Genomic DNA, 27319 nt, shown 5'->3' on the forward strand with positions numbered 1-27319 from the left:
GGTTTGGCAGTTGGCAGGAAAACGGTACTTGTCTGACTGCATTGGGCCAAGTGTAAAGTTTGGTGGAGGGGATTATGATGTGGGGTTGTTTTTCAGGAGCTGGGCTTGGCCCCTTAGTTCCAGTCAAAGGAACTCTGAATGCTTCAGCATCCCAAGAGATTCTGGACAATTCCATGCTCCCAACTTTGTGGGAACAGTTTGGGGATGGCCCCTTCCTGTTCCAACATGACTGTGCACCAGTGCACAAAGCAAGGTCCATAAAGACATGGATGAGAGAGTTTGGTGTGGATGAACTTGACTTGCCTGCACAGAGTCCTGACCTCAACCCCATAGAACACCTTTGGGATGAATTAGCGTGGAGACTGAGAGCCAGGCCTTCTGGTCCAACATCAGTGTGACCTCACAAATGTGCTTCTGGAAGAAAAATTCCCATAAACACACTCCTAAACCTTGTGGAAAGCCTTCTCAGAAGAGTTGAAGCTGTTCTAGCTGCAAAGGGTGGACCGAAGTCATATTAAACCCTATGGATTAAGAATGGGATGTCACTTAAGTTCATATGGGAGTCAAGGCAGGTGAGCGAATACTTTTGGCAATATAGTGTATGATTTTTCTGGCTGGCATGGCAGTGATTCAAAGCATGGACCAGATGTTTCTGTGTATCAGGGTTTCCCTCAGTTTACTGAAGGGGGCATTTTGAGGTTTGTCCCATCAGGAATAAAGGCGTATGGAGCTCCCTGAAACCTGGATGTAGAGCTTATACATGCACACATTAAAATACATTAAAATAAAGACACAGTGTGAGTGTGTGCAGAGTGTGTGTAGGTAAAGAGTGAGGCAGCAGAGAGGTGAAGCGAGGTACTCTGGTATTATGCTTATAGATTAGCAGGATAAAATGCGAGCAGCAGCAGAATTCTTTATGACCAGGCTGGAAAACTGCTGACACACACACACTGACACACACACATGCGCTAACACACACACCCAGAGGACAGCAGAGAGTTGAGCTGTTGCAGGTTACCTGTGTGACCGACCTGTTGATTCTTTCCCCTGACATCATGCCCTGTCTTTGTTTGTTTGTGGTTTATAAATGTTTAAAATGATGTTTGATAGGTTAATTTTATAATCACACACACTAAAATTTGCATAATTATCATTTAGCCTGATAACTGGGGAATGGATGAGTTACTGGTTGACCAGGGGAATGAATGAACTGACTGCTTGTTAATTAGAAGAAAGAGTGACTAACGAGGCTTTAACCAGTAAAGACTGAATAACTAACGTGCATTTAACCAGGAAATGACTGAATGATTAACAAACATTTAACCAGTAAAGACTGAATAACTAACGAGCATTTAACCAGTAAAGACTGAATAACTAACGAGCATTTAACCAGTAAAGACTGAATAACTAACGAACATTTAACCAGGAAACGACTGAATAATTAACAAACATTTAACCAGTAAAGACTGAATAACTAACGAACATTTAACCAAATAAGACTGAATAACTAACGAGCATTTAACCAGTAAAGACTGAATAACTAACGTACATTTAACCAGGAAACGACTGAATAATTAACAAACATTTAACCAGTAAAGACTGAATAACTAACAAACATTTAACCAGTAAAGACTGAATAACTAACGAGCATTTAACCAGTAAAGACTGAATAACTAACGTACATTTAACCAGGAAATGACTGAATGATTAACAAACATTTAACCAGTTAAGACTGAATAACTAACGAGCATTTAACCAGTAAAGACTGAATAACTAACGAACATTTAACCAGGAAACGACTGAATAACTAACAAACATTTAACCAGTTAAGACTGAATAACTAACGAGCATTTAACCAGTAAAGACTGAATAACTAACGAACATTTAACCAGTAAAGACTGAATAACTAACGAGCATTTAACCAGTAAAGACTGAATAACTAACGAACATTTAACCAGTTAAGACTGAATAACTAACGAACATTTAACCAGTAAAGACTGAATAACTAACGAGCATTTAACCAGTAAAGACTGAATAACTAACGAACATTTAACCAGTAAAGACTGAATAACTAACGAGCATTTAACCAGTAAAGACTGAATAACTAACGAACATTTAACCAGTAAAGACTGAATAACTAACGAGCATTTAACCAGTAAAGACTGAATAACTAACGAACATTTAACCAGTAAAGACTGAATAACTAACGAGCATTTAACCAGTAAAGACTGAATAACTAACGAACATTTAACCAGTAAAGACTGAATAACTAACGAACATTTAACCAGTAAAGACTGAATAACTAACGAGCATTTAACCAGTAAAGACTGAATAACTAACTAAGCATTTAACAAGTAAATACTGAATAACTAACGAACATTTAACCAGTAAAGACTGAATAACTAACGAACATTTAACCAGTAAAGACTGAATAACTAACGAGCATTTAACCAGTAAAGACTGAATAACTAACGAACATTTAACCAGTAAAGACTGAATAACTAACGAACATTTAACCAGTAAAGACTGAATAACTAACGAGCATTTAACCAGTAAAGACTGAATAACTAACGAACATTTAACCAGTAAAGACTGAATAACTAACGAACATTTAACCAGGTAAGACTGAATAACTAACGAGCATTTAACCAGTAAAGACTGAATAACTAACGAGCATTTAACCAGTAAAGACTGAATAACTAACAAACATTTAACCAGTAAAGACTGAATAACTAACAAACATTTAACCAGTAAAGACTGAATAACTAACGAGCATTTAACCAGGAAACGACTGAATAACTAACGAACATTTAACCAGTAAAGACTGAATAACTAACGAACATTTAACCAGTAAAGACTGAATAACTAACGAGCATTTAACCAGTAAAGACTGAATAACTAACGAGCATTTAACCAGTAAAGACTGAATAACTAACGAACATTTAACCAGTAAAGACTGAATAACTAACGAGCATTTAACCAGTAAAGACTGAATAACTAACGAACATTTAACCAGTAAAGACTGAATAACTAACGAACATTTAACCAGTAAAGACTGAATAACTAACGAACATTTAACCAGTTAAGACTGAGTAACTAACGAACATTTAACCATTAAAGACTGAATAACTAACGAGCATTTAACCAGTAAAGACTGAATAACTAACGAGCATTTAACCAGTAAAGACTGAATAACTAACGAGCATTTAACCAGTTAAGACTGAATAACTAACGAGCATTTAACCAGTAAAGACTGAATAACTAACGAACATTTAACCAGTAAAGACTGAATAACTAACGAGCATTTAACCAGTAAAGACTGAATAACTAACGAGCATTTAACCAGTAAAGACTGAATAACTAACGAACATTTAACCAGTAAAGACTGAATAACTAACGAGCATTTAACCAGTTAAGACTGAATAACTAACGAACATTTAACCAGTAAAGACTGAATAACTAACGAACATTTAACCAGTTAAGACTGAATAACTAACGAGCATTTGACCAGGAAACGATTAATTAACTAATTTGACCAGGCTAAGACTCAAAAAGTATCTCCTAGTTAACATGTTATTGAGTGCCCTGTTCATTTAAAGCAGAGTTACTGACTATCCATGTTTACTTATGGTTATCTGACAGTTAACTCCTCATTCATTCCCTGATTAACTAGTTAATTACGCACTCACATGACAGTTTTAGTGATCCTTACTGGAAACTGTGACCACTGTATTTATTGTCTAATATATTTCATAACTCTCCCCCTCCCCCAGCCCAACGGTAGCTCCCAGGGGAAGGTCCACAACCCTTTTCTGCCGACGCCCATGCTGCCTCCCCCTCCGCCTCCCCCGATGGCACGTCCCGTCCCACTGCCCGTCGACGCCAAGCCGCCCTCCACCTCCTCCACTGAGGGGGGAGGAAACTCGCCCACCTCGCCCAGTGAGTACACCCACCCACCTCCACGCTCGCTACCGCTCGCACTAAAAGTGATACAACATCGTTAACTTTGAGCAGAAATCCTTCCACTCTGGCTCTGCTTGAACCGCTGTTTAGTCCACGTTTTCCTGGAGGCCGATCCGCCTCTGCAACAAAGAAAAAATAGAATAAAAATGTCACAATATTTTAATTATTAATCCCATAAAACGTACTTTAAAATCCAAAGAAGTGAGTCATAATCTGTGAGAAGTGAGGCTCTTTGTGTTTGGATTAAATTTGACTTCAGGCTGTAGTGATGATTGCTCTAGTTTGGCAAAAACAGCCGCAGTCAGTGCCAAAATATTTAATCCTGCTTACTTACTCCCATCAACAACAGGTTTATATAAATATTTATTTGTATTTATGCCTCTGTTTTTATTTGCTTTCATGCTACAAATCAGAGAGGAGTTTAAATGCTCTTAATTTATAAAAAAGAAGGATCTTTGTCATCACTATGACCTACATTTAATTATAATCATTCCTAAAAGTCTGCAGAAACTTTGAGAGGTTTCTAGCCTCCACATTTAAGGGGTTACTGATGGAGATAAGCCCACAGCTTCATCTTGTTTCCAGACTTTGTGCTAAGCTAAGCTAAACTAAAGAAACCCTCACTCTTGGTCCGGCCCTGTCTAAGCATGTTAGCACAAGGAGCATCTTTCACCACTTTTGCCCCTTTTAATCCATTTTTTGCAGCTTTATTGACCATTGTCGCCAACGTTAACTAATTTTTATTGCCACTTTAACCCTTTCTTTGCTACTTTTCACCCATTTTTCATTACTTTCTGTCCATTTTTGCCCCCTTTAACTTATTTCTATTGCCACTATCTAATTTTTGCCATTTTTCACCTGATTTCTCGTTCATGCCTATTTTGCAGCTTTTTTCACCCATTTTTGCCACTTTTTGCCACCTTTAACTTCTTTTTATTGCAATTTTAACCTAATCTTACCCCTTTTTGCCCAGCTTTGCCACTTTTTTACCCATTTTATGCCACCTTTAACTTCTTTTTATTGTGATTTTAACCCATTTTTACCCCTTTTCACCCAGTTTTTCCACTTTTTTTTGCCACCTTTAACTTCTTTTATTGCAACTTTAACCAATTTTTGCCACTTTTTTGACAATTTTTGACACCTTTAACTTCTTTTTATTGTGACTTTGACCCATTTTTGCCCCTTTTTACCCAGTTTTGCCACTTTTTTGCCTATTTTTTGCCACCTTTAACTACGTCTTATTGCGATTTTAACCCATTTTTACCCCTTTTTGCATATTTTTGTCACTTTTTTGCCACCTTTAACTTTTTTTATTGCAATTTTAACCCATTTTTGCCCCTTTTCGCCCAGTTTTTCCACTTTTTTTGCCAATTTTTGCCACCTTTCACTCCTTTTGACACTGTTTTGCCCATTTAATGCCACCTTTAACTTCTTTTTATTGTGATTTTAACCCTTTTTTCCCCTTTTCGCCCAGTTTTTCCACTTTTTTGCCACCTTTAACTTCTTTTATTGCAACTTTAACCCATTTTTGCCACTTTTTTGCCAATTTTTGACACCTTTAACTTCTTTTTATTGCAATTTTGACCCATTTTTGCCCCTCTTCGCCCATTTTTTTGTCATTTCATGCCAATTTTGCAGTTTTTTCGCCCATTTTTTGCCACTCTTTGACCAGTGTTGCCACGTTTCAGTCATTTTTTGCCACTTTAACCTATTTTCTCCACTTTTCACCACTTAGATTGTGGCTCTTGTAAAGGTATTTTTCAACAGTTTGGCTCTTTGGTTGATAAGGGTTGAGTAACACTGCAGAGCGATTCATGTGTTGATGTGCATTAGTTTAGTTAAGGACACATCTCTCCAACTTTACAATCTAGCAGATTCTATGATTGGTCCTCAGGAAATGAATAAAAATTAGGAAATATTAACTTTTTGTGTTACAGAACTTTGGCTGCTTTTCAAGGCAATACAATGATTTATTACAGCTTCATCATTTGAAATTCAGGCGCAGATGTGAAATCTCTGAGTGATCGTCTTTAATCGTTGTGACTCTAATGATCCTCCACAGAGCTGACGTCATGGCCTGCCTGCTAACATCTACGTCTCCTCCACTGAGTTAGAATCTAAAGTCATTAAAATCATAAAATTATCTGAATGCAGTTAAAATGCTGAGAACAGTCAATTCCTCACAAACGTGTGCCTGTGTGTTTTTGTGCAGCCTACTCCACCTCCACTTCATCTCCAGCCCAGAGGTTCGTCAGCGTCGGACCGAGAGACCCCGGCTTTAACATCCCTCAGCAACCACAGGTAACACTCACATGTCAGAATCTGGGTGGTTTCAACAGCCAATCAGAGAGCAGGAGGTTGACCGGCCATGGCTTGTAGAGCTCATAAACAAAGAAGGAAAGAGGAGAGTGCAGCATTTCCCACACAGCAGCTGGTCAGTGAATGCAGCTCCCATATTTAACACAAAGCTTTAGAGAGTGTGTGCAGGTCAGGGTCTGTTTACCAGCTGATTTATGACGAGTGTAACGATCGGGCAGCCTTGACTTCACTCATCAGGCACACGCACGGTGCAGGGGGATAACGGTGAGGTGGGAGTCCTCCGCTGACAATCCAGACGTGTTTGATTGCTCTGGTCTGTCTGTATTTGTGAGTGTGGCGGCCTGCAGAGAACCAGACTGTCGATTTATTGACTCTGTCACAGGCCAGCTCACAGAAACACAGCGGAGGATGTGAGCCAGGTGTGTTGTTATTTATTCTCCATCTCCTAATGAGGGCTGTGGGGTTTTCTCAGAGCTCCTATTAAAGGGATCTCTGTTTCATTAAAGGATTTAACCTACTATTTAGGTCAAAGGGGAAGTTTCAGTAAAGACATTCTAAACTCAAGATTTTACTGGTTATTTCCTTACAGTTAATATTATGATTTAATTTGAGCCAAAGAACTGCTTATTTGGGGACTTGTTATGCACCATTATTCACCAAAATAAGCTAAAATTTGAAAGTGATGGGAATGCACATGCCTTTATTCTGATGGTGTATCACAAATGTGTCCACAGCACCCCCTAGAGTACAGCTCATTATCTGGGGTTGTACTTCAGGGGGCAAAAATTGGTCGGCATACATGAAGACCTCGATTCAAAAAAGTTGGGACGTACAATGATTCAACTGAGCACAGCACAAATACACAAGATATTAAATGTTCAAACTGCTTAACTTGTTAGGGAAATGTAGACACATCCTGAATTTGATGCACACAGTATGCTCCAAAAAAAGTTGGGACTGGGGCAAGAAGGGAAAGTGAATAATTCTCAGAAATACCAGGAAGTTCCACAGGTCAGCAGGTTATTTGGTAACAGATGATGTACCATGATTGGGTGTAAAAATAGCACTCTGGAAAGGCAGTCTTCATTTCATTGACTAAAAGTATGATTAAATATGTTGACGACCTTTTTTCCATTAGAAAAACTAGAACAAGACCAGCTGAAATAGACCTTTGATGATAAAATCCTGATAGAAAACAAGCTTTCACTGAGCTTTTATCAGGGAGGGTAAGTGTAAGGACTGGACTGTTGGACTCTCTAAGTCCATGATATTTCCCACTGTGCCTATAGAGCAGTGATACTGAGGCTCTGGAGCCACACGCTGAAAATTTTACCTAAGAAATTATCACATTAATCAGTTTGTTTCCCACACTTACACAGTAAGTTTTCATTGTAAAACTTAATTGTCACCCTTATTTGCATTTTTTTTTTTGTTTTTTTGCTAATTTTATTCCATTTTCACTGCTTTTAGCCCATTTTGACACTTTTATTGAGCATTTTGCAATTTTTTGCTGTTTTTTTCACGTTGTTTGCCACTTTTCTCACAGTGTTTGCCGCTTTAAGCCCACTTTTGTCACTTTTCTCTCCTTTTTGACACTTTTATCCTGCTCTTTGCAATCTTTTGCCCCTTTTTGACACTTCTCGCCCATTTAAGCTGCCTTTTGCAATTAAATGCCACTAATTTCCCATTTTGCACTTTCTGATGCTTTTTGCCCATTTTTCCCTGTCTTTTTTTCTGATTTTTGCCCATTTTAGTCACTTTTCACTCAGTTTTCTCCACATTTTTGCTGCTTTTGAATTTTTTTTGGAATTTTCACCCTTTTTTGCCACTCTCTGCCCTTTAGTGCCACTTTTCTCCCTGTATTTGCTGCTGTAAACCCATGTCTGCCACGTCTTTTTGTCACTTTTCTCTCTTTTTTGACACTTTTATCCAATTTTTTGCCATCTTTTGCCACTTCTCACCCATTTAAGCTGCCTTTTGCAATTAAATGCCACTAATTTATTCTGTCCCAACATTTTTGGAACAGGGTGCAGAATGTGTGTGCATACATTTCCAAAAACATCAAGTCAATCTGTGTGAACTTCTTAAATGTTGTTTTTGTTCTACATTCAGTTGAATAGAAGTTGAAAGGATTCCTAAATCACTGTATTATTCACATTTTACACAGCATCCCAACTTTTTTGTAATTGAGGACTGGATCATGTCCAGACCCTCAGACAGTCTCTTTACTGGAAATGGGCTTTATCACTATAAGATTAAGACTAATTAATTAAATAAATAAAAACTGCTAACTAGGGGTGGGCACGAGTGCTTGACAAGTCGATACGGCTGTGAGTCTTCCTGTATTGTAACATTACGTTTCCACTGTGAACGTGCTGTTCTAAGCTAAAATAGCTGAACAACCTCAGCACTGAGTTCTGAATTTCCTAAAAAGAACCTTCCGGTAAAGTCCCTGCTGCAGACGTGAGCTGGTTAATGTTAATGACCGGCTGAGAGGATGACCGCTGCTGCATTAAAGAGCGGAGGAACAAAAGTCACCGTGGGCGGTCGACATCAGGCTTCTGTTGGAGAGAGAGACAGTACAGTAAACACCGCCTCCTTCCATCGCCATGGTGACCAACTGGACAGTCTGTGCATTCCAGCGTGTGTGTTGGTGTGTGTGTGTGTGTGTGTGTGTGTGCGTTGGGGCGTCGGGGGCAGATGGCACTGGCTTTGTGTGAGAGCGGGCATCGTGCCCACACGGGTCAGCGTGGTGGTTGCCGTGAGCGATGGTGGCGGTTGCCCATAGAAACCAAGATGGAGGGAGGGAGCTGGCACCTCGGTGTGCCAGTGGACACACACCTTACACACACACACACATACACATTACCCCCCCAACTACACACAGCCAGCTGTGCTAGGCGACAGTCTTAATTTCATCGAGTAAAACTCTGATTAAAAATATTCAGCCACTTCCTTCTTTCCATGATGAAGACTAGACCAAGACCAGCTAAAACAGACCTATGGGGGTGAAAACTTTCACAAAAAATAAGCTCCGTTTTCACCAAAGGGGCTAAGAGTGTCGGACATTCACAGTCTATGACAGTCCTCTACCATAGATATGAGGTATGCCAGTATTTCTAATGGTTTATTTAAAATCATTTCAGTTATTTATGGTGAATTTATAGGAGTGTATATCAATTTTACTGTTGGGCTGATTGGTTTGGTTCAAGAAAATAAACGTTTTGACTGAGAGTAAAGACAAAAATTTAAGGACTTTTCATTGACTAAAACTGAAGTAAAATGTTTTTGAGTTTTCATCGACTAGACCAGTGGTGTCAAAGTCAACCACAGCAGGGGCCGAAATCTGGATTTAGGTCTCTCCTGAGGGCCCAACAGGGTGAACATTTAACCAAAAACTGTCAACCTTATTTTCACAGGTAGTTCATTAATGGGGAGAAAAACTGATGATAATTGATGTTGATATTTAAAAAAAATGTCAAATTATAAGTTTAAAGGATCAAAATCTGAGATAAAGAGTCAAAATATTAGTTAAAGGTCAGAACACAAAATTAAAAGTCAATAACATGTTTTAAAAAGGCAAATATATGATGATGAAAATACATGAGATAGAAAGTAAAAATCATGGGTTTAAAGGTCAAAATATGAGATGGAAAGTAAAAAACACGAGTTTAAAGGTCAAAATATGAGATAGAAAGTAAAAATCACAATGTTAAAAGGTCGAGATTTAACTTAGAATTTAAGATTGTGAATCTAAAAGGTCAAAATATGAGATGAAAATCCAAATTGTGAGTTTAAAAGTCAAAATATGGGATTAAAAGTCAAAGTTAGGAGTTTAAAAGGGCAAAAAATAAGATTAAATTTGAAGTCATGATCTTGAAATTTCAAAACTGCAAAGTAAAAGTTCAAGATATGAGATAAAAAGTCAAAATGCTACGTTTAAGTCAGAATTTTGAGATGCAAATTTAAAATATGACATGAAAACACAAATTATTTTCCCTCCCGCATTTATTGCTTTCAATCTCATTATTTTTACTCTTTACTTTTTTTTATGATTTTTAATGACTTAACAAAGGATGTTTTGAATAATCAAGGATAAGTTTCCATTTTTATACTGGAGGAAATCTGCAGACCTCAGACCTGTGGGCCAGTTGTAACTAAAACGTGATATGATCCTGCGGGCCGGGTAAAACTGCACCACGGGTCGGATTTGGCCCCCGGGCCTTGACTTTGACTCCCCTGAACTAGACCATAAAGGTTTAGATAAATCTGAGAGCCATATTTAATCCTAAGACTTCACAGAAAATAGCTCCTGAAGTTAACACTGGTGTGATGCAGATGTTGGAAACCCAATCAGTAATGGTGTTTAATAGATTTATATCTTGATGTTGATAAAAATAGTCCTCATCATGGTTTTTGCCGGGCCGGAGCAGCCCTACCGTCCAGCCATGAGCTGATCAATAAGTGTTTGTGCATGTGTGGTTGTTTGTGTGCGGTCGGGTTACATCCATGCAGCAGACGTTGCAGTCCGGAGCTTTCCCTCCTTGTTTGTGTGTAACATCATCGTCTCTGTGTCCTATTTGCACAGTCTTCAAGGTGAAGCTCACACACATGCAGTTAAAACGCCACGCCCACCTCATGACTCACTCAAGGTGCGTGCATATGTGTGTGTGACTTTGTGTGTGTACGAAGTGCTGACTAAGGAGGAGACGGTGCTGGGCAAGAGACACAGACTCCCTCTGAGGCGGGGGGGGGGGGGGTATAGCAGAGGCTGGTTGAATATAAAAGCTGCTTTGATTCTGTGTTAATTTGAGCAGATAGTGACCTAACGAATCTTAATGAGTCTGTTATGATAATTAATCCCTCACCTCTCTGTCGGCTTTAAAGGCTCCAGAACAACAGGATGACAACTTAGGAGGAAGTTCTTTTCACAGCTCGGACAGTGGATGGAGTCTCTTAAGTAAAAATTAAAATCTGCTTAATTATGAAATCATTCTGAGATACTTAGGTCCTGGACGACATATTCCAAGACAGCACATATATCCAGAATTTTTGCACTAAAATATTCAAATTTATTAGAAAATGACTTTTTCTATTTTATGTAATGTAAATGTATATATCAGATATTCCCAAGAGTTTTCAAAGCCAAAGAAGTGTTTATTTTTAATAGCTGTGATAGTGAGTTTCTTGTCACTTCCATGACAGAGCTGCTGTGAAAACGCTGAATGTTGAATGCTGCATTAAGAGACTGCTGTATAAAGAAGCATGAACTGCTACAGAGAGCTGCTGTTCTGTTGCTGTACCTCCTTCATGTTTTTCTGCTTACTTTTGATCAACCATGATTATACTCTGATAATATGGCACCCAAGCTCCTCCACTAATGTGGACTTTCAGGCCCTCAGCCCCCTACCACTGTAACGTTGTAGCCCTAACCAAAGCACTGACCAGTGCTGCTCACTTCCTGTTTTAGACTGGGGAGTCTCTTTGACAAAAAACGCACTCCACAGTTTATATTACTTAAAAGTAGGCTTATGTTTTCATTTCATGTATGAACTAGATAAAAATGAAATTTTAGCTGAAATTGTGTGGGCTAAGAGCTGAACTGTGGAAGAACTGCTGAACTGAACTGCTGAAAATAGCTAAAAAAAATAAATAAATAAAAAAATAGAAGCTGAAAATAGCATAAAAATAGCATGAAATGCCATCAAAGTAGCTGAAAATGGCTTTTAGTAACTAAAAAAATGAAAAAACAATAGCTGCAAGTACTGCAAATAGCTGAAAAATAGGTGAAATAGCTGAAAGTGGCCTTAAATAGCTGAAAATAGCTCAAAAATAGCTGAAAATAGCCTTAAAATAGCTGAAAATAGCTGAAAATAGCTCTAAAATAGCTGAAAATAGCCTTGAAATAGCTGAAAATAGCATTAAAATAGCTGAAAATAGCCTATTAATAGCTGAAATTGGTATTAAGTTGCTAAAAAAAGATAAAAAATAGCTGCAAGTAGCCTAAAATTAGCTGAAAATAGCTCAATAATAATTGAAAGTAGCCCTAAAATAGCTAAAAATAGCTCAAAAATAGCTGAAAGTAACCTAAAAATAGCTGAAAATAGCCTTTAAATAGCTGAAAATAGCATTAAAAAAATGATTTTAAAAAATAGCCTAAAAGTAGCTGAAATTGGCATTTAATTGCTGAAAGATGGTGGAGATATTGTTCACAGCAGTGTTACTCAATGCTGCTCAACCAAAGACCCAAATTGTTGAAAAATACCTTTGCAAGAGCCACAATCTAAATGGTGATGCTAAAATAGCTTTAAGTACAAAAACTATAAGTTAAAGGTGGCAAAAATGGTCAAAAAAGCAACAAAAATGGGTGAAAAGGGGTGAGAATGGGGGCGAAAAGTGGAAAGGGGGGCAGAAAGTAGCAAAAATGGGTAAGAAGTGACAAAAAAAAATAGTTATAGGTGATATGAAATGGTCCAAATGTGGCAAAAAAAAAGAGTGAAAAGTGAATAAAATGGGCAAAAAGCAGTGAAGAGTGGCAAAAATATGCAAAGAAAGAGGAAGCAAGGGGTATTTAATGGCAACAGGTAGCTGAAATGGGTGAAAATGGCAACAAAAATGGGGAAAATGAGCAAAAATGTGACTTACTCAGCATCCCTGCTAATTACAAATAATGAGGGAGAAAAGCTGTTAAAAGGGGCCTTCTTGATATTTGCCAGGAGCTAGTCAAAAAGCATTATGAGAGGGCTCACAGTACAAACCAGGAAGTCCAGTCAGATGTGTCTTTCCATGAAAGCAGTTTCCTGATCTGGAGATTTTTCTCTTGTGTACCTGAAATGTAAGGGGGCAGTTTCACTTCATCAAACTGGGTCTACTTTTACTTATTAGTATTAAGTTGCAGCCTGTTTCACTGCCTCACAATGAACTCATTTACCGGAGGAATCCCGGAACTTTAGTCAACGACAGTCACCATCTTTGGCACCAGTTTAGCTCAGCTGGTAGAGCAAGCACCCTTAAACAGGGGCTAGAAAGGGATATAGGGATGGGGTAGGGGTCAATGGATGAAGGGATGAGTGTAAGGGTTGAGAAATGGAGGGAAGAAGGTCAGGGTCGAGGGATTTAAGGAGGACAGTGAGGGTCAAGAAAAAATGGGATGGGTTTAGGGGTCTAAGGATGAAGGGTGGAGGTTAGGGGATAAGGATGAAGGGATAGGGCAGGGGTCCAAGGAAATAGGGTTTAGGGTAAGGGACTAGGGATGAAGGGATTTGGGGCAAGGATTTTAAAGGTGCAGTGTGTAAAACTGAATATCAACATCTAGAAGTGGGTTCTAGATTGCATTTCTCTGCTGGAAACTGTGGCAACAAGTTGAATTTAATGTGTATCTGTAATGTGAATACAATACAATAACTTTATTTTTCATTTTTTCCTCTATGTTACCATGGAAACATGTAAAAATCCAAGATGGTGGCATCTAGGGAAGGGACCCTCCCTATGTATGAATTAAAGGTTTATTCTGAGTTGTTTTTTTCAAAATAGCTATTTTTGAATTTAGATGACTAAACACTTATTTAGCTAGACCGTCTTAGAAATGTTTTGCTTTATTTTACCAAGTTTGTTCAGCTAAATGCTACTAGGCTAAATATTACACACTGCACCTTTAAAACAAAGGGGTGGGAGTGAAGTATTTAGGGTAAGGGTCGTGGGGATGAAAGCATTGGGTAAGGGTCTAGAGATGAACAGATAGGGTAGGGGTCTAGTGGGAAAAAGGATTACGTTAAGGGTAAAGGGATGAAGGGATGAGGGTAAGGGTCTAAGACAAAGGAATGGCAGTAAGAGTCTGGGAATGAGAGGAAGGGGTTTCAGTCTAAGGATGAAGGGATTTGGGCAAGGATTTTAAAACGAAGGGGTGGGGTTAAAGGATTTAGGGTAAGGGTCATAGGGATGAGAGCATTTGGTAAGGGTCTAGAGGTGAACAGATAGGGTAGGGGTCTGGTGGAAAATGGGATTGGGTTAAGGGTACAGATCAATGAAGGTCAAAGAATGAAAGGATTGTGTAAGGATTTAGTGATAAAACACATGGGGTAAGGGTCTAGGGATGAAAGGGACGAAGGTAACGGTTGGGCCATGGAGGGATAAAGAGTCAAGTGTAAAGGAATGGGATAAGGTAAAGGGATTAACAGATAAGGGTAAGGGTCTAGGATGAAGGAATGACAGTAAGGGTCTAGAGATAAAGGGATAGGGATTAGGGTCTAGGGGTGAAAAGGATGAAGGTAACAGTTGGGCAATGGAGGGATAAAGAGCCAAGTGTAAAGGAATGGGATAAAGGGTCTAGGGATTAACAGATAAGGGTCTAGGATGAAGGAATGACAGTAAGGGTCTAGAGATAAAGGGATGGGGATTAGGGTCTAGGGATAAAGCAATGGTAATAAATGTTCAGTGATGGAGGGATGGAGGAATGAGGATGATGACCTAGGACAAAGAATTGACAGTAAGGGTCAAGGGATGAAGGGATGGGGGTAAGGGTTCAATGATGGATGGATGAAAGGATGGAGGTATTGGCTGGATAATGGGATGGGTGGAAGGTGGAGGAATGAAGGGTTGCCCAAAGGCAGAGGATTGAGGGGATAAAAGGATGGCGATGGGGGTTGTGGGATATAGGGATGGAGGGAATAGGATGAATAGGAGGAGATTTATGGATGATAGGATGAGTGAATGAGGGGTGAAGGACAGTGGCAGTAAAACTGGTTCTTGTATTTAAACCAAGGGAGAAGTGTAAAAGAGGGAACTGGGATGGAGGGATGCAACAGCCGAGTCAGAGGAGGAGCAATCCCTACTCCCTAATCCCTAATAAGAGAATCATTTAAAACAAGAAACTTTATGAGTAGTTTTATTGACTTTTGGTCCGATCAGGAGATTTGGTGACAGAATGAAAAACATCAGACTGGTCCTTTAAAGTCTCTCCATCATTCTTCATCACCCTCTTCCTCTAACTCGCCCTCTCTCTCTCTCTCTCTCTGTCTGATGAGTATCTCCAGTCTGAATCACAGCTGTCAGCATCGGCCCGCTGTGTGGTAACATTACTCCACACATACACACTGTCTGGCCTGTGAGAGTTTCATCTTCTCTGAGTCTTCTCAGGACAGAGGGAGGAGCTGCAGTGCAGGGAGCGAGCGAGAGGGCGAGAGACACTGGGAGACATGGGGGGAGAGAGAGAGGGAGCGAGCGGGCGAGCAGAAAAGTCCCAGCGTCAGCAAGTTGTATTGATTAAAAACTAACCTTCCAGTCTTCTCCTCTATCACTACTGCACACACACTCCGAGACACACAGAAACACACACGCAGCAACAGAATTACAACGAGTCAGGAGAGCAGAGAAAGCCCGCAACACACACAAACACACACACGAACACACACAGGAAGTATTTACCTCATTTCAGTTAAACTCTCTCTTTACATTCAGGATTCAAAAACACATTTTCTAAATTGAACGTAAATTTTTTAAGAGTGTGTGTCTGAACTTCAAATCGATACGAGTGTGTGTGAAGAAGTGCAGCGCGGGACAGGGAGGAGAAAGAATGTGATCGAAAGAGGAAGAAATGGGGGGGGGGTTAGGTAGATGGGTGGGGGTGATGCGGTTGCCTTGGCGATGGTAGTCACGTCCCGGGCCGTCTGGTTGTCCTTAGCAACCAGACATGATGTAAGGCGGGGATGAACTTGAACTGGACGGGGCCAGGAGCGAGGAAGAGGAGGGAAAGATTCATGAAACATGAACGATGCACCTTCAGGCGATCGATAGCGGCCTATCAGAGATGGATCACTCATACATGCTCAGTTCGGGGATTCTGGACTCATCATAAACCCTCAGATACTGCAGTTCAAGGTCTCCTCAGGTCTGAAAGTCCATCCTGATCACAGACTATAAAAACTGTTGGACAAAGTTGGAGTGACGTCAGTCATTTGGTCACTAAAGTCATCTTTTGAAGCCAATTCATATAGAAAAAAGATCTCAAAGTAGCCTTAGATTAACCTAGAAAAGACAGAGAGGTGGAGGGAGAAACAGCAGCAGCACGCTAGCCTGGAGTCACATAGGCCACACCCCTAAATATGTAAAACTTGCATCCTTCTTTAAACCAAACAGACCACTTAAAAATGAATTTACCTCACTTTGTCCCTCTATTATAATTAGAGAATATACCAACAATTTTTCCCTCATGATGACTGTTGTTGTTGGCAACTTTATCAAAAGTTACATACTATGGCCTCCTGTTTGGCAAAAATAGAGTAAAACCCCTCCAACGTCCCCAGCTTCACAAACAAAGCCTTTAATAGGCCTTAGAAGATGATGTCATCCATTAAAGCTCATACAACATTCCATCCTTGCCTCCTGCATGTCTAGAAACCGCCCTGCCCCATCTTTGATGTAACATCCGGTGTTTCCTTGGCAACAACAAACATGTAGCGTCATGGTAACCAGCCTATCCAATAACAACTACTACTAAAATTTCCACCAGGTGCTTGTACACCTCTGCAACGTCTCTAATTCCAGATGTTGAAAGTGGTGGGTCACAGGTTTTTTCTGTGGTACAGATGATTTAAGGCCTGAGCATGAGGCCTACTGACACTTACCTTTGACCTTTAAAACCCTATCAGCTCATCAGTGAGTGAGCGGAAACGTGCAAAGTTAGAAGAAACTTCTGCAAAGTATTCTTGAGTTATCAGGGTCACAAGACTAAAGTGAATGTATGAACAGCCTGGAGTGATAAAACCCCTGACCTCGGCTATTACCAGCACTGAGACATAAAAATGAAGTACTTCTCTGGTTTTAGACTCGTCTGAAATATTAAAGTTAGTACAGGAAGTCAACTGAAAGAACACACAGAACATTTTAACAGTAAAGGAGTCGACAAATAATTCAGGAATCTGTTGTTTCAGTAAGCCGGGGCTGTCCACTGAACTAGCAGTTTGGATTTATTAATGATGTCAATATGCTGCCCTATTGCCACTTGTTGCCATTTTTAACCAATTTCTGCTGCCTTTTGCTGCCCTTCCCTCCCCTTTTTTGCCCCTTATCATCAGTTTTTGACTTTTTTGGCCCTATCTCACCATTTTTCACTGTTTTGGAATTTCATTTTTCACAACTTATTGACCACTTTTGCACTGTCTCACCACTTTTAACCCATTTCTGCCACTGATCACTAGGAATGCACGATATTATTGGCCAGATATCGGTATCGGCAGATATCAAAATTTTTGCCATATAAACTAAGAAGTTAGTGGAGTTTTAGGCAGAACCAAGAGACCTATGTAAGTTGAGATATTTTTCTTCATTCATTCTCATTCTTTAAACTTTAAAGTGTGTTTTAAGAAAAAAAAAAGTTTGTTTTTTCATCCTCAAACCTAAAATTGCATTCAGAGGACAGATTTTTAGTTATGTAAAACATATTTAAATATCGGATATCGGCTAAAATGAATCTATAAATATCAGCATATCGGATATCGGCAAAAATCCAATATTGTGCATCCCTACTGATCACCCATTTTTAAAACTTCTGGCCACTTTAAACACATTCTTTCTCCTTTTTGCCATTTTTGGACCTTTTTAAAAATATTTTACCACTTTGCCACTTTTTTTCCCATGTTTTTTTTTTCAATTTTAACCAATTTGTGCTGCTTTTTGCCCATTTAGCCACTTTTTTTGACAAATTTAATCAACTTTTCCCGTTTCTTCAACTTTTTGGCCACTTATCACCAATTTCTGCCCCTTTTTGCCCCATCTCACCACATTTAACCATAGACTGTAGAAAGAATTGGACAAACTCCGTGTGACGTCAGTCGTCTGCTTACAATAGGAGGACTCAAACGGTTCTTGAAGCCAACCCGTGGAGGCTTCCATATTGAAATCGCGGTCTCAAACGAACTTTGGATCAACCTAACGGCCCGCCCACCAAGTGCAACTTCCTGTCAGCCTGCTAGCTAGCATTCCGGTTGACAGAAACGTAGCCTCTACCTGTCGAGCTATCTGTCAATCAAATGAGACGCACCAATCAGCTTTCATCCCAAAATTAAATGAAACGATCATGGTACAAAAAAATTCCCCCCCTGTACAGTGGGAACACGATAAGACACTAGCCAATGAGACACGTTTGGTGTTTTGAACCAGGCTGTAAACCAGTTTATTTCTAGTGTTAAAACCAGCTGTTCAACATGTGTGCAGACGAGACTTCCGGTGTTCCTGCAGCCAGCCTCAAGTGGACAATCGCGGTATAGCAATTTTTTGCACTTCCCCATTGGCTTCATTTTTCAGGACCGGAGGTTGCCGCTTTTGGCATTTGGTTCATTGATGCCATTATCTTTGCCACTTTTTACCCTTTCTGTGCCAATTTTAGCAGTTTTTGGCACTTTACTACACCTTTTTCCATTTAAGCCACTTCTTTTTGCCACTTTAAACCCATTTAAGCCACTTTATTGCTACTAATCACAAATTTATTCTTGCAACCTCAAACACATAAGTGCTGCTTTTTGCCATTAACTGACTGTTTACCTTTTTTGCTGCTTTTTATCCCTGTTTACCACTTTCCTGTCATTCTAACCAATTTTTGCTGCTTCAGGTGAATTTATGCTTTTCAACCATTCATGATTTTTCAGTTCTTTTCCAGGATTCCTGCAGGTTTCTACAAGTTAAATTTAAGACTTTCACTGCCTATTCATTGGCCATATTGGCAAAATTACTGTCCCAGAATTCAGGAAAATATATTTATTAACGTCCACAGACATTGAATATTACATAGATAGTTGTTTACTTTCGAAATGAGCTCTGACTTAATGTACACTGCTAATCCAAATTTAGCAGTGTAAGCTGTTTTGTCAGCACCACACGTAAACGTGCTGGCTATATCTGAGTCAGGAAACATTCATCTTAACAGCACGGCGATTCTGTCGGCACTGTAGGACATGTGTTTAGAGTCCACAAAAGCTCTGCTTTTAGGGTTGGGGTAGAACCAAACGTTCGAAGGTCAGTTTTTGTTGCTGCTGTGCCAGGCACACTTGCTGGTGCTGACTCGGTAGCTCATGATCCCGGTGCAGACACAAACACGGAGATGAATGAAGTTTGGCGTTTACTTGGGCCACGAATTTTGATGACTGCTCATGAGACTCCAGCGCCTTGATTCCCATTGTTCCCAGTTGAATTATCTTTTTGCAGAAGGTGCAGCGAGCTTCAAACACGTTCACCTCCACTCGTGTCAACCAGGTCAGCAATGTTTTCTCCAACCACGCCTCATTAAATTTGCACTTCCCCATGCGAACTTTTCCTTTGCTTCAATCCCAGAGACAGCTTTTTCATACAACGCGTGTGTGACGCGTTGAATCAGCGCCAGAGTGTTCGCCAGTCATTTCTTGCCGGGGGCTGCAAAGATAGCGATAAGGTTCCTTCTTTGCTCTTGGCGCTGCTGCATAACTTAAGACCTACCATGTGAAATGTAATACCTTTTAAGATCTTTTTCAAATTTAAGACTGTTTTTTAAGGTATTAAATGCAGATTTGTAAATTCAAGACTTGTAAGACTTTTTTCAGACCCCGCAGGAACCCTGTTTTTGTTTAGTTGTCTCAGTTTTTCTACTACATTTTCTGGTGTGCTGGTGTCTGTGTACACCATGGCTTAGCTACGAAGGCTGACGTTACCTTCCTAATGGTTAGTTCAGCACGCCCATTTAAGGCAGGGCTGACAAATGTGATTGTATCCATCCTGTCTTCCAAATATGGTCATTCCTGTTCTAAAGACAACCACAGCTAATCATGCTAAATGAAATGCTAACCACTTCCTGTGTCTCTCCTCAGTGGTACCTGGGATAAGGACTCCAGAGGCCCCTCCCCGACAGATCGCTGCAGCCTCCTCCTTTGACCTTTGATGCCAGCTGCGATGGAGAGTCTTTTCCTGCCCCGCCCCTTCATCCCTTCTCCTCCTCTTCCCTTCTGCGCCTGACTCCGCCCCCACCAGCGCCATACACAGACTCAGCAGCATCAGCATGGCTACAGCGGACCGCCCTGACCCCGGCGTTAAAACAGCCCCTCTGTAAACTCCACATCATAGACTTCCCTGTTGACATGTGGAGCATATGTCTACATCCATATATAGTGCCAGACCCCGACCCCAGACCCGGTCCTATACCACATCAGGATGAGAACCCTGTGGGAAGGGTCCAGCTTCAAGACTGAATCACAGAGCTTCCCCTCTGGAGAGACTTACTTTCCCATGATCCTTTGCAGTTGGAGCATGAAATGGACTGGTACAATGCCACCCCTCTGCCACTGCCATCCAACCCCCTCCCCCCGTCCAGGTGGATCTCGATGGCGTGGGGTTGGCGATTGGTGGGAAAGGATTGGACGCACCTTCGTTTGGGGAGAGGGCAGGGTCACCAGGCTCAGATACCACCAGCTAACCTCTCCGATCCCCTACCTGAGCCTTCAGTCACCTCCAGGGACGGACTCTGCCTCTTCTGGACCGGGTTGGTGGCAGGTCATAGAGGGAGGAAGTTGGCACGCCTCTTTCCAAGGACATGGACTAGTGCCTAACGGAAAGAGCCGATATGTGGGGAGGTGGTTCCACAACCGCCCCTCTACGTGAACTCTACATGGATGGGTGGGGGTCAGGGTTTTAAAGCAGGGGTTTGTTGATGTGAAGTGTTGCTGATGGATCCGAGCTCGTTTATCTGGGAGGCTTTGGCTTCATGGCTCATTGATTTTTTCTCTCTTAGCAGTCATTTCAGCTGGTCCCCTCCTCTTCCTCCTCCTCCTCACATCCACCAGTCTGGGTGAAGCTACAGCATGCTGAGGGTGGGCAGAAAGCTCTGGCGTCTGAACGCAGCAGGCAGGCAGGCGGGCGGGCGGGCAGGAGAGAGACGAGTGACTAAAATTTAACCAGTGGAATATTGATCTTGAGGAAAGTGCAATTTTGTTGGCTAGCTGTTGGATAGTTAAATATCTTTGTAAGATAGCTCGTTGAATCAGTTGTTGAAAAGTATATATAAAATATATTTTTCTTCCTAGTCCGCTCACACCTCTGGGACTCTAAAATATTGGGGTACAAAAGACGACGACACAGCATTGATCTAGAAACCATAGCCTTGTGAGAAATAAGGGGAGCTGTTTTCACATTATTGTTTATTATTTGTTGTTTGTTCATCTTGTAAAGCTGTTAGCATGGTAGAACAAGAATCCCTTTAAGAAATATCATTTAAACAATCAATTTTTAAGACAGTTTAAGTCTGCTTCATTATGTTTAGAAAGAAAAAGTTATTTTAATGAGCACATCGTTTGACTTCAATTTCTCATGAGGTGAAATCAGGAGAAAAATAACGAGTGAATTTAAAAGTTGATAATCTCTAAAGGGTGCTGCCCTAGTAACGGGCTTCCCTTTTCCTGATAGGCCGGGTCTCCTAGAGGTCCTGACCAATCAGAAGCACTTATTCCTGCAGTTGGCCAATGGGCCTGGAGCGTGTAATCAGGGGGTTAGGGTTCAGAGGCAGAGCAGAGGGTAACTCTCTGGAAGCTTTCGTCCACAGACAGCCGAGCGCTTCACATGCAACTTACCATTTTATGAACTTGAGTTTTGTTTTTCCTTTCCTATACTATATATATAAATATATATACACACACACGCACACACACACACTCATACACAAACACTTACGACCATCCAGCGTCGAACTAAAGTGAATTTAAGTGAAAAAGATACAAAAAAAGAACAAAAAAATCTGCATGTTCTAGTGTTAGTGACAAATTTTTGCCATAGATGATGTAGTTAGTGAGATAAAGACACTATATTGTAAACCCAACATCAGGCACTTGCCAGCAGCCGTCTATTAGTTTGGCCCCGTCGAGGCCCTTTTCTATCGCTCTCCTTCACAAACAACCAGCTCTCTTCGCTTCTCCAGACGCTCCATTATTTTAATTTCCACTTCCTTCCTTCCCTTCCTCCTTTTTACTTCAGCAACAGATCAATCCTGCTCCTCAGCTCTGAGACATCCTCCTTCATCCGTATCAGATTGCACGAAAACAATTGTTCCTCATCAATGTGCCTTGAGCTACGGTCCAGTCCCGAGAGGTTGCACAAGATCCAGCGTGGAGAATCTTGTCTTATCGTTTCTTGCTTCTTTTTTTTTTTTTTTTTCTGTTATAATTTTACGCCGCCCTCCACACCTGAGGTTTTGTGGTCAGCTGGAGCAATCAAGCAAAAGAGGAACGCTGCGATTACCAGTTTAAGTGGCTGGGAATCTCTCAGTTTAAGAGGTCTCAGGTCTACCCGGCCCCCCCTACCTGCAGCGCTGAGACCTCATGGGTGAATTCATCATCACCTACGATCAGGTCAATCATCTTCAGATCTCTGGGAACAGTCGGCAACATCAGGAAGTTTGGTGAAATGAGCAAAAGTAAGCAATATTCAAAATCAATGGTGTTAGTCACTTTTAGGTTTGGCACTGAGACTTTAGTTGTTTAATAAAGGTCAGATAAAAATCCTTCCAGCTGTCAAAATGCAGAAACTAACAGTCTAGTATAACAGCTAATGCTGGTTTAAGGCAAAAGCATTAATAAGAACATATTATTTTATTATTAGAATAATAACCACTTTATACTCTCTGTAACTTTGACAGTTAAAAAGCCTCCACAGCAGCAGAAGATTTCAGCTGGTTTAGCTTTGAGAGAGCGGTTAACCTACAGAGGCTGATGAGGCCATTTTTCAGCGTTTTTGTTCATTTTTTTGTTTTCTTCTTTTATTTTATTTTGACTGTGTTAATGTTAATAACATACATTTGGACAGTAAGTTTCTTTTACAATAGAATTTTTAAATTTTAATATCAGATGGGTCAATAATAGGAACTGTAGACTTTTTCTACCCACTGAGGCTGTTGGTGACCAAAATTGTCCCAATAAAACACAGTTTTTGGTCCTTCAGCCATCACAGTTACAAAAATAATTTAATAATATTAGACTTTCAATCTTGCTTTAAATGCAGTTTTTTACTGTTGGTCATGTAATGTGGGCTATTTTACCATATTTTAAATGAGGGAAAACTACATGATTATTATTTTTCTGGTTTCCTGTTGGGGCACTACTATAACAAAATATTAAAATCTTAAAATTTAGAAAAGTCATGATGCATAAAAATCAAAGTTATTGCACATTATTAACATTTTCAAGGCTGTGATAATCCCCTTCAAAGAAAAATATTGTATTTTTTGTGGGTTTTTTAACCATACAAACATCAGGGGGTTTTGCACTCAAACTGGCATTTAAAGGGTTAAATTCCTAGAGATTAATAACTACTTGGAATTAATGACCAGGTCTGATCTTGATCAAAAACATTCATTCAGAAAGTAGATTTTTTTATCATGTATATTATTTTTATTGCTTTTATTTATGGTATCTATTTTTAGCTCCTTACACCCTGAGAGTAACCGTTTATGAAAATCTTAAATCCTACTCATTATCAACATATTAAAGGCTGTGATAATCCACTTTAAGCAAATCTGATTTGCATGTTGAAAATGAAAAATTTTTTTGTTGTTGTTTTTCTTTTTTTACATTACAGAAATGTTTTATTTGCACTTAAACGGACACTGAAAGGGTCAAATTCATGAAAATGAATCAAAATATGTTATTTAATTTATGATCAGGTCTGGTCTATATTTAAAAAATAAGGGTAAAAGTGGAAAAACTGGTTTACCTCAAGACGTTTGCCTGAGTGTAACACTTTATGAAAATCTTAAAAACAATAATGATAATTTATAACAATCAAATATTGTTGATTATTAACATATCAAAAGCTGTGATAATACTCTTTAAGGAAATCCAATTTGCATGTAGTTTATGAAAAAAAAAATCTAATTTTTGTGTTTTTTTTAAATTACAAATATCAGATTTTTTGCACTTAAACTGGCATTTAAAGGGTTAAATCCCTTAAAAAAAATGAATGTTTATTTGATATTTCTGATCAGGTCTGATCTTGTTTCATAAAATGAATGCAAAAATGAGGAAAATATTTAAATGTGTGGTAGTTTTATTGCTTTTTATGTAGCATTTTTGGCCATTTTGAGTGTAACAATTTATTAATTTGCTCACTGAAATTGGAATTTATTTCAAGCAACATGGCCAACCAAAAATATAAAATAATCTAGAAAAGCACTCAGAGAGCGCAGACCTCGCCGTTAGCCCTCTCTCCCAATCGTGAAAAATCCTTTAAAAACATTCCTGGATCCAGACGGTGATCCGGATCACTCCCAAAATCTAATCAGTTCTTCCTTATGCCATTTCTGACATTTCCTGAAAATCCATCCAAAACTTTTTGAGTTATGTTGCTAAAAAACTAACTAACTAACAAACCCACCCGATCACATGACCTCCTTGGTGAAGGTAAAGAGAAATCATACATAGAATAAAGCAGACAAGAGTGTCAGATGAAATACTTTTCTTTACATATCTAACAAGGGGTGGGAAGAAATGCACACTTCATTAACATTATCTACACCTTTAAGGCTGTAATAATCCTTGTAGGAAATCCAATCTGCTTGTAGAATGATAAGAATATTTATTTTTTTTGTGATTTTACTAGAGCTGTCAAAATTGACGCATTAATGCAGATTAATTCATCATCATGATTAATCTGATTAAAAATTTTAATGCAATTAACCCATCTACAGCGCAGAATGACTCAAAATCCCCAAAACGTCTCTGGCACCACATTTTGGGCAGTTTGTTCAAGTAGGGTTACCGCCGCACACGCGCAAATTGGCTGTTGATCCGGTAGTGACCAACCAACCCGATATGGAAGACGCTAAACAGCACGTTGGCCCTCTCCATGGGAAATTTGAGTACAAAAAAACCTAGACAGATCAGTCGACCGACATGAAGTATTATGCACAGTCTGCAGGAAAGAGTTTTCTTTTCACCGAAGCACTTCCAGCTTAAAATACCACATTAACACCAAGCATACGTTCGTCGGAGATTGAGTCTGTTTGCTTATGCAAAATGAAATGCAATTAATATAGATTCAAAATGAATGATATTTTATCGTGATTAATTGAAATTAATCCACAGCAACCCTGTGATTAATCTGATTAAAAATTTTAATCGTTTGACAGCACTAGTTTTTACATTATAAACATCAGGCTCTTTCACTGGCTTTTAAAGGGTTAAATCCTCACAACTTAATTGTCATTTGATATTTATGATCAGGTCTGATCTTGATTTGAAAATCAATGCAAAAAAGTAGAAAAAAATGGAGTTAAAATTATTTTTTTTGGTTACGTATGGCTGCTGACATTTTTGGTCACGAACATAAAATGTATAAATTTTACACCCTCTGAGGGTTAACAGTGGGCATAATTTGTTCTGAACATTGCATCACTGTTGGTCTGTGCAGAAAGTTGTGTGAAAATTTGCCCTCATTGTGTAAAGGCCTTAACAGTTCAGTTTCCAGTCGTAGCTTAGCAGCTGTGTTCGTTTTACTCAGCTGTTCCTGTTGTTAATTCAGACGCTGGTTGGTTTTATTTTAGAGGCTACATCATTTTTCCAGCTTTCACTAAGACTCTTAAGTTTTTGGTTCATATTAGCCATAAATAATAATGCTTTCTGGTCACCAGCATTTCAGTTTTGCAGTTTTTAGACCATTTTGAAGCGATTTGAGTAAATTAATCGTGATCTCATTTCACTGAACTTCCTGATGACGCCGTCCTGACAGAGAAAATGGAGCTCATGGTTCTCTCTACTTCAGTTCTTCATCCTCGTCATCCTGCTCCGTTCCTGCAGGAGGATTCTGAATTCTGTTGCTGCGACCTCTGATCAGCTGAATCTTTCATTTTCAAGTCTTCCTGTTTCCATTTCTTCTTCTTTTGTTCCCTGAAATAAATAACAAGGACATAAAATATGCAATACCTGCTCGCTCCTCGTCTTTCATCGTTGATTTTCCTTTTCGTTAACCAAAGTTGGCGTGCACGTGACTGGCATTGTGCTCCGTGGTCGGTCCCTAAAAATGGTGAAGCCAACCCCGCGACGGCGCTCCAGCCAAGCTGAGCCAACGCCGCACGGGGAACCCCCTCCTCCTTCCTTCCTTCCCTCCTTCCTGTTTTGATAATCTACCAGACGGCCGCAATACGACATCCGGGTCTCTTTTCCTAACGTTTTTTTTTTTTTTAATCTTCGTCGGTCACAAACAAGCCTTAAACAAGTCCAACTTCTTCTCCATCGCGCAGATTTCTCAGACACACATTTTCGATGACGTCCAGTATTTTGAGCACGCCCCGCCCTGCTCTGCAGAGGTTCTAGTGAATAAATTGTTTACCTGTTTGGTGTTGAGTCCGTCTATCAGATGTAACGGACAGCCGCGTGACGTGACGCCGTCGGCTGTGATGGTTTAGTAGTTCCACTTGTGCGGGTTGTGCGTTTCCTCTTCGTGTTTGTTTGGTCTCTGTTCTTGCCTACCCTTTAGCCATGAGTTGGGCATTACTTCCTTAATTATCTGCACTAAATATGAAATAAATGACAAAAAGTATTACATGGAAAAAATACAGCTTCCAGGGCTAAAAAAGAAAAAAAAAAAACAAAAAAACAGAGCGAAGGGAATTTAAAAAATTGCACGGACATTTTTCTAAAGTGTCACAAAAACCTTGTGAAACAGCCTAGCATCTAATCAGCGACTTTTGGCTGTGTGTGTAAGATAACGACAAAATTGCACCCTTTTTAAAGAAAGAAAAAAAGAAAAAGACTATAAAAGCAATAGTTTGGGCAGCGTGTTGTTTTGTTCTTGTGTTGTGTGTGTAATTTAGTTTCGTGGTACAGCGGCGAAGACGAGGAGAAGAAGAGTTAGCTCTTATCGGACGGGAGGGCAGAGCAGCAGGGCCACTGGGCCTGACTGGGAGACGTGTTTGTATGTTGTATAGTTTTATTAATTACACTGATTTTAAAGCTGCCCTATTTTATAATGCAGGACTTTTGTAACATTGATTAAATGAGGAAAAACTAGTGTTGTGAATTTTCTGATTGTTTGT

General features: G+C 39.7%; 1 protein-coding gene across 4 annotated transcripts in view; it reads left to right on the forward strand.

Moving 5' to 3' along the window:
- Positions 1–24214, forward strand: part of nfia (nuclear factor I/A) — a 347682-nt gene extending 323468 nt beyond the window's left edge. For all 4 annotated transcript variants that reach the window (XM_041791310.1, XM_041791311.1, XM_041791313.1 and 1 more), the window contains 3 exons: positions 3774–3939; positions 6176–6264; positions 20115–24214. In XM_041791310.1, the coding sequence (XP_041647244.1) occupies positions 3774–3939; positions 6176–6264; positions 20115–20129 (270 nt within the window). In that variant the 3' untranslated portion in view covers positions 20130–24214. The remainder of the gene's footprint in view (positions 1–3773; positions 3940–6175; positions 6265–20114) is intronic.
- Positions 24215–27319: the final 3105 nt, after the last annotated feature.

The sequence above is a fragment of the Cheilinus undulatus genome, linkage group 7 (assembly GCF_018320785.1).
Source record: "Cheilinus undulatus linkage group 7, ASM1832078v1, whole genome shotgun sequence".
In the NCBI taxonomy this organism is placed as follows: domain Eukaryota; kingdom Metazoa; phylum Chordata; class Actinopteri; order Labriformes; family Labridae; genus Cheilinus; species Cheilinus undulatus.